Genomic DNA, 12,212 nt, shown 5'->3' on the forward strand with positions numbered 1-12,212 from the left:
CTTGGTATGTCATTTTCCTCATGATTTTCAAAATTATGGGGTAGTGCAGAGGTTCCCAACCTTTCTCGGTTCACGGCGTCCTTACTGTCCCAGTAATTTTTACACGACACCCCTAGGCCAAAAGAAATACCTAACACAGTAGTTTCGACCTTTTAATTAATATATACCTATATAATAATTTTATTCTTTATATAGAGATACTAAATAAAGATCAATTATACATCACCACAAAATTAAAAAGATATGGTACAATGGATATTGTACCGTACCCTTTATATTGTACCCATTTTATAATGAAATAAATTTATAAATTTCAAAATAATAATAATAACTTTAAGTAACTTAAACCCAAATTACACGGCACCTTGCACATTCCCTCCAGGGCCGAATTGATTGACAAGGCTCTCATCATATACTCCCTCCTATCGTGTCTCGGCAGAATTGTAGACACTTTCAAATTCAACCCTAATTCAAGCTTTTTTTTTTTTTTTTTTAAACAGTTACCTGTACTTGTTAAGTAATTCTGCTAGTAACCTACTCTTAATATCATCAGTGCAAACATGTACAACAATATCACCTTTTGTGCTCTTAAAAGATGATATCTGCTCTATGACATCATCAACCTTTGCCCCTGGCAAACATGCCCTGGTCCTGTTCCACCTATCCTTTTTTGCACAATATGTTCCCCGTTTCCCTGACAATAGAGTCACCAACAACTACTAGTTCCTGTGGGACCAGTGCATTCTGCATTGGGGGTTGCTGCTGTGTTGCGTGATGTTCAAGTGCAAGTTCTGGCACTGATGTGGGCAGCTGAGAGCTTGATGGGCCCCTCAAATTAGATCCTTCAAGGGCATCTACCCTGTCCTTCAAGCTCTCATATAGGCCCATAACAATGCTGAGTTGTCGCCTGATTTCCTCACACTCCTTACATTATGCACACACAAAGACATTCCCCTTGGCAATATCATGTCCCTTCCCTGATTGCTCAACAAACTTCAAACAAGCAGTACATTTTAAAAGGCTGTGATTCAGAAGACAACTGTCCCCCCCCCCAAGTTCTCCCCTGAGCCACAGCACTCCCATTAGCCAGAGCCATTTGCTTTGCTGCCCTGAGTCATGATTTCAATACAAAATTATAACCCTAAACTTATATCCTAATGCAGTTATAACACTATATATATATATATATATATATATATTTTTTTTCATTATCGAGTATTATCTCCGAGTTTCATTATGTAACTTCCGTATATGTATTAATTAATAATGTTACGTTCATAAAATCTAAGTCGTTATAAGTATTTAGTTAAAAAAGTACAATTTAACTGACAATGAAGTTTAACAAGATTAATAAATTTTACTGATTAATTGATAATACTATACTATACTAAACTAACAGATTTCTAATACCGTGCCATGTGTTTCACTAACTAGTTTTACCTTAAACTATCTAGTTTGGGATATACGTTGTAATGCAAAATAATGGCGGCAAGTTACGAATGGTAAATCTATGGACACTAAGTATTAAGTATTAATGAACTTTCAAAATCATGCTATCTAAATTCAAAATAAACCAAGCAGCTTGACTAAGTCTATAAGCTACTTATAGAAAATAATTTAATATAACAATTAAATCAATAAAATGGCTAAATACTGTACAAATAAAGACTTAGCGTTTGCCAGAGCTGCAAAAACTTGTAAAACATGTGGATTCGAAACCCTTACTGTTACTAACTTTAGGGAAGGGGATGCCAGAAGTTTATCAAACTCTAACTAAAGCTAAATAATTTTGTAATAAGTGAGAGGAATTGTGGAAGAGAAATTGTTGAAGTTAAACATAAGAAAGGCACTTGGGGTGGATGGGATCTATCTAATTATATTAAGGGAGGAAGCAAAGGAAGTAAGCAAACCCTTAGCCATAATTATGGGAGCATTCTTGGATTCAGTAGAAGACCCATGGACTGCAGATGTGTGAACATATTCCCAATTCAAAAGGAGAATCAAAGGGTAGCATCAGTAATTACAGACCTGTTAGTTTAAGTTCTGTTCCAGGAAAAATAATGGAGTCGCTGGCTGAAGAAGTAATAACAGGATCATCTAGACAAGACTGCAGTTATAGTTCAGACACAGCATGGGTTTATTAAGTGTAAATATTTTCCAATTTGATTGGATACTATGATCTGATCACAAAGGAACTGGATGCAAAAAATAATTTTGATATCACATATTTGTATTTCAGGAAAGCTTTTGATACTGCTGCACATAAAAGAGTGCTGTCCAAATTGGAGAAGCGTGGCATTAAGGTAAAGTTGCTACAGTGGATAAAGGGATGATTAAGTGGGAGAAGACCTCTGTCTTCTCCCACTTAATCATCTCATCCAGTTGTAATCAATGGAAACTGCTTTTCGTGGAATAATGTTATTAGTAGAATGTCTGGGTTTTAATTAAAAAAAAAAAAAGTTTTCATAACAATAATTAAGAGGCATGTGTTAAACTTTGGATGTAAGATCAATGGTATGGATAGCAACAAAGGTTCATAGTGTGATTGTTATTTCTGTCTGAATCATATTAGCATTAGCAGTGGCATATGATGCAAGAAAACAAAGCTTATACAGCATCAGCCCAAAAAAAAAAAAAAAACCCATTTCACCTATCTATTTGCTCCAAAAATTTGTCCAGTTCTTCCTTGAATCTATTTACGCTATCAACTTCCCTTCATATCTGGATTTTATTCAAAGCTGAAATATTCCCATACAATATGTAAACCTGCTGTTTGATATTCAGCCAATAATTCAGTGATAAGAAGCTACAAGTAATAGAGCCATCTGAAGAATAGCCTTTAAAATAAGAAGAATCCAGTGCAGAACTCAAGCAATGTACCATATATAACAATTTAATTTATGGATCCAGACTTTCAACAGTCTACTGCAATGAGCTTTCTCTTTATTTAAATCACAATTAAATGATCTTCTCAGCAACCTCAATTTACAAATTAAAAAAAAAAAAAAAAGAAGAAGAAAAAAATTAAGCTGAGCTCTTAAGGTTCCAGATTGCAACGACAGACTCCTCCAGAAAAAATGTATCAAAGTCACTTTTCTTCATAATTTTGTAACTGTTTAAAGTGTCACTGACAGTTTCCTAGGCAATATTAAAGCAGAAAATTATGTTGACATTATTAAAGAAATGTTGGACATCATTAAAAAAAAAAAAAAAAACAGGCATCAATATGTCCTTAAAGATTTGTTCTGTACTTGCATTTACAGTTTTTCTATCTCATCTGGATGCTATCAGTGATGAAGATGGCAAAAATTGTATGAATTGTTGTTGTTGTCTTAGGTTAATGGGTGCAAATTCTACAGTGGCTATGTTGTGAGGGCTGAAAAACACTGAATAACTCATGGATAGGGTTGTCTTTTCCATTAGGCACTGTGCTTAGTCTCCAGGAAAAAAAAAAAAAAAAAAAGAGAGAGAGAGAGAGAGAGAGAGAGAGAGAGAGAGAGAGAGAGAGAGAGAGGAATGCAAAAAAAAAATAATTCAGATAGAGTATTAGATTAAGAAAAACATTCATTTCTTTCACGAGCATGATGTCAGCCCTGTAATGTGCTTTTCTTAGCTTTTCCTTGTCAGAAGCCACTGTAGCATTTGCATCTTCCAAATGATTTTTAATTACACCAGATTCACAGATATCTTTCAACCTCATTTGCTAAATATCATTAAAGCATTACACAATTTTACAATAAGAAAGACGTTAGAAATATCCAGTAATACAGTTACAAGATCAAATCATTAAGCATATGCTTAATGATTTGATCATGAGGGAAGAAAATACTTTATTTCACTGTTTATAGAAAGGTTAGGTGTGTGTGTGTGTGTGTGTGCGTGTGTGCGTGTGTGCGCGCGCGCAAACTGAAGTTCTTCAATATGTTATTTGGGAATAGCCATATTTTTTTTGACATCTATAACAGCTGATCAGCCTGGGAATATATGGTAGCATATAATTTAAGTAGCCTACTTTGACTCTTTCTAGTAAGGATGAGTATTAAAAGTGATAATAATATTATAGGTTTGTGAAAGAGACTATATTACTATTTGTTTTGTTGAATAACCTTTTGGTCATACCATTTCTGGATAATCTACTCTTCGGTAACAGTCCAAAAGTCGCACTCAGAGATGATGCCTTTGGAAGTATTAAAGGTGTCATGAGAATTAACTATATACGGATACAAGCAGAGGATCATGATTTTAAAAGTGACTCTGAGTGCTAAGTAATTGTTTCAATAAGTAAATCTCCAAGTTGAAGCCTCTTCACTGTTTTAAGTATATACAGCATTTTATAATAAGCACTTCTGGAAAAAAAGAAGGATAGATACTTGTGTAAAGCTTTTTTTTTTTTTTTTTTTTTTTGTCTCTTAGGATTTACAGTTTCATTGTCTTTCTTCTTCTTCTTGGTCCTTAGCTGGCAGCTGGGGGAGGCGGTTGGCCACGCAACCAGTATGCTTCTGTAGGTGCTGCAGGGTTTCGGACTTGCTCTGTGATGTTCTTCCATACTTTACGATCCATGGCGTCAGTCCTGGCCTGGTTAAGGTCGAGACGTCGGCTCTTCAAGTCATTTTCCACTTGCTTGGCCCACGTTTTCCTAGGCGCAGTCCGTTGGATGCTCCATTGGGTGGGTCGTTGTCTCCAAAGGAGTGTGGATGGTATTCTGTTCGTGCCCATTCTACATACGTGGCCAAACCATCTAAGCCTTCGCTTCTGGATTTGGTCGGCAATGGTTGGTTGCTGTTGGCATCTGGTGCGGATGGTATCATTAGTGATGCGGTCACGAAGTGAGATGCCCAAAATCTGCCGCAGGCATCGCATTTAGAATACCTCAAGTTTGTTTAAATCTAGCTTGAGACAAATCCATGTTTCTGATCCGTAAAGGAGAATGGGCAGGATCAAAGTCCGGAAGAGTCGGATTTTAGTCTTTGAGGAAATGTTGGTCCTCTTCCACAGACACCATTTGAGCGAGGCGAACGCAGTGGCCGCCTGTCCAATTCTGCTGTGGATTTCCATGGTGGATGCAACTTTCTTCTCCTGGACCAGCGACCCAAGGTATTTAAAGTCCTGCACTTGCTCGATCTGGACGCCTTCGAGATAGATGGTGGCTTGCGACCCATCTGTTGTCAGGGCCTTTGTCTTATCAGCATTGATCTTCAAACCGTATGGACGGGCAATGCGGGCAATGTCGTAGAGGATGTCCGTGGCTTCAGAGTCGTTACCAGCAAAGATAGCACTATCATCGGCAAACATCAGGTCAGTCACATAGTGATCCTTGTCATATTGTATGCCCCGTCTGTTTCTGAATGCTTGCCTCATAATGGCGTCGACCACGATGTTGAAAAGCAACGGGGAGGCTACATCCCCTTGGCGGACTCCAGTTTGGATGGTAAATTCCTCAGATAAATCATTCTGGATGCGCACCTGGCTGGTTAAACCATTGTATGCAGTTTGGAGGAGTGTGATGACTTTTCGAGGTACATGTTCGACCTCTAGTAGTTTCCATAAGGCAGGCCGATGGACACAGTCGAAAGCAGACTTAAAGTCAATGAAAACAATGACGGTTCGCTGTCCACACCGGATCCTCTCCTCCATCAGCTGACGGATGGCAAAGATTTGATCACAGCATCCTCGCCCGGGTCTAAATCCTGCCTGTTCTTCTCGACCGGTTTGCTCGCAATGTTTTTGCAGCCTTGACTGGATGATCTTCATAAAGACCTTTCCGATGATGGAAAGGAGGCTCATGCCACAGTAGTTCTTGCAATCCTGGTTATCACCTTTGTTGCGGATCGGTACGATAATGGCTTTCCTCCATGTTAGTGGAATTTGTTCAGTGCACCAGATGGTTTTAAGGAGTGAGTGTAGTCGGCGAAGCAGTACATCTCCCCCGGCTTTGATCGCTTCTGTGGTGACTTGGTCCACTCCTGGTGCCCTGCCATTCTTTAGGGATTGTATGGCTGCTTTCACTTCTTCTACTGTAGGCTCAACATCGACCATGGAGACTTCAGGGGGATCGATCGATAGTGCGGCTTCTGGCGGTCCCTGAGGTGGGTCGTGATTATACAATGCTTTGAAGAATTCACTCCACCGTTGCAGGCGTTCGGACGGTAATCGCACGAAGGTCCCATCAGCATTCTTGATGTTGTCACTAGTCAATTTGGTCTTTCCACTCAGACATCTGAGGGTGCGGTACTCGTTCTTGGATGCCGCCACTTCAAGATCGTCTGCCACTTGGTTCCAGTATGCTTCTCTTTCCGCTGTCATCCTCTGTCGGACTTCTCGGTTGAGCTGCCGGTACCGTTCAAAGTCGACCAACTTTGCCTGTTTCCGTTTGTCCACGAGGTCGAGGCACTCGTCTGATATCCATGGTTGCATTCGACGTCGGGCAGGTGGACATAGGGGCTTGGCACATTCCAGGATGGCATCAGAGATCTGATTTTCTTCTTCATTTATATCCTCGGGCACGGCTAGCGTCTCGAAGGGGTTGGATAGGGCGATCTGATATGCCCTTTTGTTGGCAGCATTCATTAGCTGCCTCCAGTCCAGCTTGGCTGACCGAGATGACCTTTTTGCATGCCGTAATTTGAGCTGCACCTTAGCCCGGATGAGGTAGTGATCAGATCTGCAATCAGGTCCCCTCATGGCACGAACGTCCATGAGTGATGAGCGAAATCGGGCGTTGATCAGAATGTAGTCTAGGATTGCTGAGTCCTTGCCAGATGGATTTCGCCATGTAAGTTGATGTTTTTGAGGGTGCTGGAAATGGCTGTTTCCGATGATCAGGTTGTTAGATGCGGCAAAGGACAACAAACGTAGTCCGTTGTCATTGATCTTCCCATGGCCAAACTTGCCCATTGTTGTTTCCCAACCAGATCTGTCCACGCCAATGTGGGCATTAAAGTCCCCTGCGAGGATGATCACTTCTGTCTGTGGAATTGAATCCAGCGTATGTTGGAGCTGGTTGTAGAAGTCATTCTTGGTCGGGTCCAGGCTAGTCTCAGTTGGTGCATAGGCGGAGATAATATGGGTCTTGATGGTGCCCTTGACAGTAAGGACTGCCAGGCAGTCCGATATTGGTTGGAAAGCGATCACACTACTGGTGGCCTGAACATCGACCATAAAGCCCACTCCTGCTTCACGTTTCTCACCACCAGAGTAGAATAGCATAACCGCTTCGTTAGGTGCTGGTGGTTGGATGATCATCGTTCCAGACCCGGTGAGCCTTAATTCGGATAATGCCGCGATTGATACCTTGCACCTAAGTAGTTCTTGGGCAATGATTTCCTTTTGTCCAACGTGGTGTCCCGTTCGAACATTCCATTCGCCAATGTTAATTGCCCTTTTCGGCGTAGTAAGCTTATTGCTATGGCCAGTGGTCCACTTTACACCAGCACCCTGGGTCCCCAGTGCTGGCGCATCGGCTACCCCGGATGCGGTAACATTGTTGTCATGGTCCTTACCATGACATTCAATAATGTGTCCTCATCCTCATGAGTTTTAAGGCTCAATCAACGAAAACTGTATATTCCAAGTTGGTACCTTATTGCTGCCATATAGAGGCAGCAGTGCCACTTGGTGGTCAAGTAAACAAGCAAGAAACCAAAGTTTTCTCATTTCAGTACTTACAGAACTAATGAAACAAGATAAACTAACCCATGAACTTATCCCCTTACAGAGAGGGAGAGCACTACATGAATCAGAGAAATTGTTTGGCCATAGAATATACTTGGAACCCATGGCCATTACGGTTAGAAATTTGCCCCCCACCAACACCACCTAAAAGGAATGAGTGTTAGGACTGAACCTATCACTGAATTTATTAAATAACAGCAATAATTACAGAATATAATGCCATAATTCACAGATGGCATGAAGGCCACTGAAGGTGAGTGGTTAATTGTTGTTGTTGTAATGGGGGTTTAATGGCGCACGAGCTGCTGGGGCTATAGTGCGCCTATTCATAGGAAAATAATAAAAATCAAATTTCAGATAGAATCAATTTATGGTTTATTAGAGTGATGTTTTAAAATTTATGATACAATCCAATTTTTTTCAAAAAAGAGAAGAATTCGTTGATGTTTGCATCGTCACCTATAATATTTTTTAATGTCTTCGGTTCTGGAAGATTTTTTAGGGAAAGGAGGATGGATATTCTCTCCTGATCATAGTGAGGGCAGTCAACGAGAATGTGTTTGACTGATAAGTGCGAGGAACAGTGTGGACAATGAGGAGGATCCTCTCCTGTAAGTAGGTGAAGGTGAGTCAGATATGTATGTCCTATCCGTGCTCGTGCAAGCACTACTTCTTCTCTTCGTACTGTTTTGGTGCTAGAGCGCCAAAGCTGTGGATCCTGTTCAAACTGATAAAGTTTATTATTGCTTTGGGTGTGTCATAGCTCTTTCCACATCGCAAGACATGTTGTTTGAGTGGTTAATGACCACTGACCTGGTCCTCTTGCTAACATCAAATAATGATCCATTGAGAACTTGAATAGGACTCAGGAATGGTTAGCAAGTGATAACTATGTTTTAATGCTGTAAAATGTAAGATTTTACACTTAGGTAATAACAACCCAAAAATACAGGGTGATTCACTACCAGTGCGACAAACTTGCAGGAGGTGTAGGGAGCACAAAGATGAATTGGAATCACATAGCATTGCAGGGTCCGAAATGCCTTCGTCATGCGGTAGAGGACGTTGAACGGGAGGTCACGTGAAGTCAGCATTTGCGAACCGTTTCTGTTGAAGAAACCAAGTAGCAAAAGTCCTCCGGAGTGGATAATCCGCAGGCTCCAATGATTGGACGCGTTGCAGATGGTATGAACTTATTTGGTTTGTTGACAGTATCCTCCATACAGTGGATTGGGAAATACCCAATCGTTGGCCTATCGCTCGAGTACTCGTACACGGATTGCCTTCTGCAAGACGTAGGACATTCCCTCATTGTCTGGCGTCCTCGTCATTCGCTCTCGATTCATGGTACCTCTCGTGACACAACCAGTCTCACGTAACCTTCTGTGCACACGTGTGTATGATGAGGAGCACGCCTATGCAGTAAACATTCCTGGTACAAGCGCAGAGCGGTGTGCCCGTTACAGTCCGCAGCTCCATACGTGAGGTGCATGTCGGCCAGTTCAATGTTTGAATACTCGTCCATCCTACTGCCTTGGGAATCGGTTCACAAATGCTGACTTCCAGCGGGATCGCTGTTCACGCGACCTCCCGTTCAACGTCCTCTACTGCATGACGAAGGCATTTCGGACCCTGCAATGCTATGTGATTCCGATTTGTCTTTGTGCCCCCTACACCTCCTGCAAGTTTGTCGCACTGGTAGTGAATCACCCTGTATAGTTCCTGGATGTTAAAGCATGCATGGGCACGATGCATTCCCTCTAACCTCTAGTTTACTCTTCCTACTAGTGAGAAGTAATATCAAATATGTTCCAATGGTTAAACTGAAAAAGTTTCTTCTTCTTCCACCTTTGAATATATAAAACTTGGAATAACAAAGAATTTTGTTAAGGTTCTAAATAAAAAAGGAAATGGATTCTACTAGCTAAAGGAAGTTTTTTCTAATTTAACAGATTCAAAACTGAAAGAAGGAATCAAAGGGCCTCAAATAAAGAAACTGCTGAAATGTGATGTATATGAAAAGCTACAGGATACCAGTAGACTAGCTGTGCATGGATTTCTTGGAAGAAGGAAAGAAGACAATTAGGAAGCTCTGATGTCAACTTTACTACAATATTATAAAGATATGGGCTACCAAAATGTCATTGTCTGTCTTTGAAAATTCATTTTCTTCATTCCTATCTCAGTTTTTTCCCTCAAAATTTGAGAGATGTAAAGATGAGAAATGGGGAATGCTTTCATCAGAATATATCTACTATGGAAATGTGATACACAGGTCATTGGAATACTGCCATTATGGGAGATTACTACTAGTTTTTTAAGAGGGAAAATAAAATGGACTATAAGAAAAACTATGAATAGCAAACATGTCTAAGGAAATAAATGTTTGCCACTCTCTTAAAAATTTTTATTTTTAAAAATTTTTAAGATTCTTATAAAAGAATATATAATTCTTAAAAAAGTTTTATTCATTTTACAATGCTTTAATCAAACATAATGTACTACATATATTACGTTATGTTTGATTAATGTATCATAAAATGATTAAAACTCATTTTTAACAGACTTATATGTTTTACTGTATGCTATTTGAAATTGGTTGTTCATTAAGTTACTAAAACTTCAGTATATCTTCAGTGGAGATGTGATAGGAAATTTTGGTATTTTCGGAATCAGCAGATCAATTTCCTGAGTCTGCAACTTTTGCTGTGGCATAAAGAAGAAGAAGAAGAAGAAAACAAAAAAACGTGTTGGTCATTGTTACGAGGCCATTATTAGAATAAGTCTCACTGATATGGAACTATCAAGTGGCTACTAAATTTGAGGTTAGGGAAAATACAAAAACATGCTGTAACACATCTGGGTATTGTATATAAATACCCAATACTTGAAGATAATTGCATCACTCAACTGCAATTTTGTGCAGTCATCTCCAGCTTTAGTATAATTTTATTGCTTCATAAAACTACAATGCTGAGCAAGCACTGTCTTCTTTTAATTGCAAATTAAAAATAAAGATTTTATATCCTGATTTTATACTTAATCAGATGTAACAGTTTAATTATAGTAAGTAAGCATAAGTATTAGCCATACAGTGCAAGGAAGCCACAGGCTTTTGCTTGTACCAAGGTATATAAGAAAATATATTATTATTATCCATGACCTTTGAATTTCTTTAAACTGCTAACCCCCAACTACCTGCAGAGGCATTTTTTCCCCAGTAATCAATGGCTCTCTGGATAAAAGAAAGCTTCTAGTCTAAACCTCTTTCTTGCACTTTCATTCATTTTAATAACTCCCTCAGTGCCTTATAAACTTCAATCAGGGCCCCCCCCCCCTCCAAGGCTGCCAAGCTCTGGTAGCCCATATTCGATAAGAGAGAGAGAGAGAGAGAGAATGAAAGAGAAGCCTCTATCCAGTTATGAACAGCAAATCATAATCAACAGCACTTGATTATTTTATGGATCATTAATAATAAGCAAATACCAAGAAAGCAGCATGCCAAGAGTCTCCATAAACTTTTATTAAGCTTTGTGCTGCCAAATGTTAAATGATAGGAATAAATTGAAGATATTTTTATTTATAATTTCTAGTTAAAAGAAGAACAAGAAAATGAACTCGCTCAGCAGCATAACATTTTCTGAAACAATCAAGTGTCACCAACTGCAGTTTGTTGTTTTCTACAATCACATTATCAATGGATTTGACCAAGTAAAAATGGCTGGAGATGATGTGTGTGTGTGTGTGTGTGTGTGTGTGTGTGTGTGTGTGTGTGTGTGTGTGTGTGTGTGTGTGTGTGTGTGTGTGTGTGTGTGTGTGTGTGTGTGTGTGTGTTTTCTTTGAGCACAATCCTCAAAATAGCCACTCTATAAAATGAATATTGTTATCATCCTTTATCTGAAAATATCTTAAAATCACCTACCTATATAAATAATGAGGTCTGTTGCTTGCAATTATAGCAACTGGAACATCATAAACCCTATTGTTTAAAACCTAAAAAATAAAAAGATGGATTTTCTTAAACATTTATAAAAAAAAAAATCAAACAGGGAATAGCTTATAATGATTCAATTATATGCAAAAATTATTCTCTATCCTGTCTGAAAGCGTATTAAACTGCAAAGAGAAAAGAAGTCCTAGGAATCTAAACAAAAGTGGCAAATGCTGCCTTGTGATATATTTGGTTCATCTGCAATAGATTTGTGGATATACATGACAAAGGAAATGTATAGAGCAGGACTTTCCAAATCTCAGTAATCTCTCTAAAATCTGGCACCCTTGGGATCGAGGGGTGCCAGATTTAAAATTTTTTAAAGGTTTTTGTGAGGTATATATACTTAGAGGTTGAACAGTTTTAAAGGAGCACAGGGGCTTAGAGGGAAACAAGCATTCTGCGTGTTATCAGACACTCAGTCTAAAACACTGATGGATCCAATATCTTTCTATTTTAGAAGATTTAGGAGAAGTCCAGTTAGCCTGCCTCCCTAAAATCCACTCATGCACACCTTCTCGATGGTAAACCCTGTTACATCACTTTGGTG

General features: G+C 39.4%; 1 protein-coding gene across 1 annotated transcript in view; it reads right to left on the reverse strand.

The window, feature by feature from the left end:
- LOC150087117 (protein O-linked-mannose beta-1,2-N-acetylglucosaminyltransferase 1-like) overlaps positions 1 to 12,212 on the reverse strand; it is a 275,054-nt gene that overhangs the window by 181,267 nt on the left and 81,575 nt on the right. The window contains exon 7 of the mRNA XM_090372379.1: positions 11,594 to 11,664. Within this exon, the coding sequence (XP_090228505.1) occupies positions 11,594 to 11,664 (71 nt within the window). The remainder of the gene's footprint in view (positions 1 to 11,593; positions 11,665 to 12,212) is intronic.

This window comes from Mastigoproctus giganteus, chromosome 4 (assembly GCF_048544385.1).
Source record: "Mastigoproctus giganteus isolate SK-2022 chromosome 4, ASM4854438v1, whole genome shotgun sequence".
Classification (NCBI taxonomy): Eukaryota; Metazoa; Arthropoda; class Arachnida; order Uropygi; family Thelyphonidae; genus Mastigoproctus; species Mastigoproctus giganteus.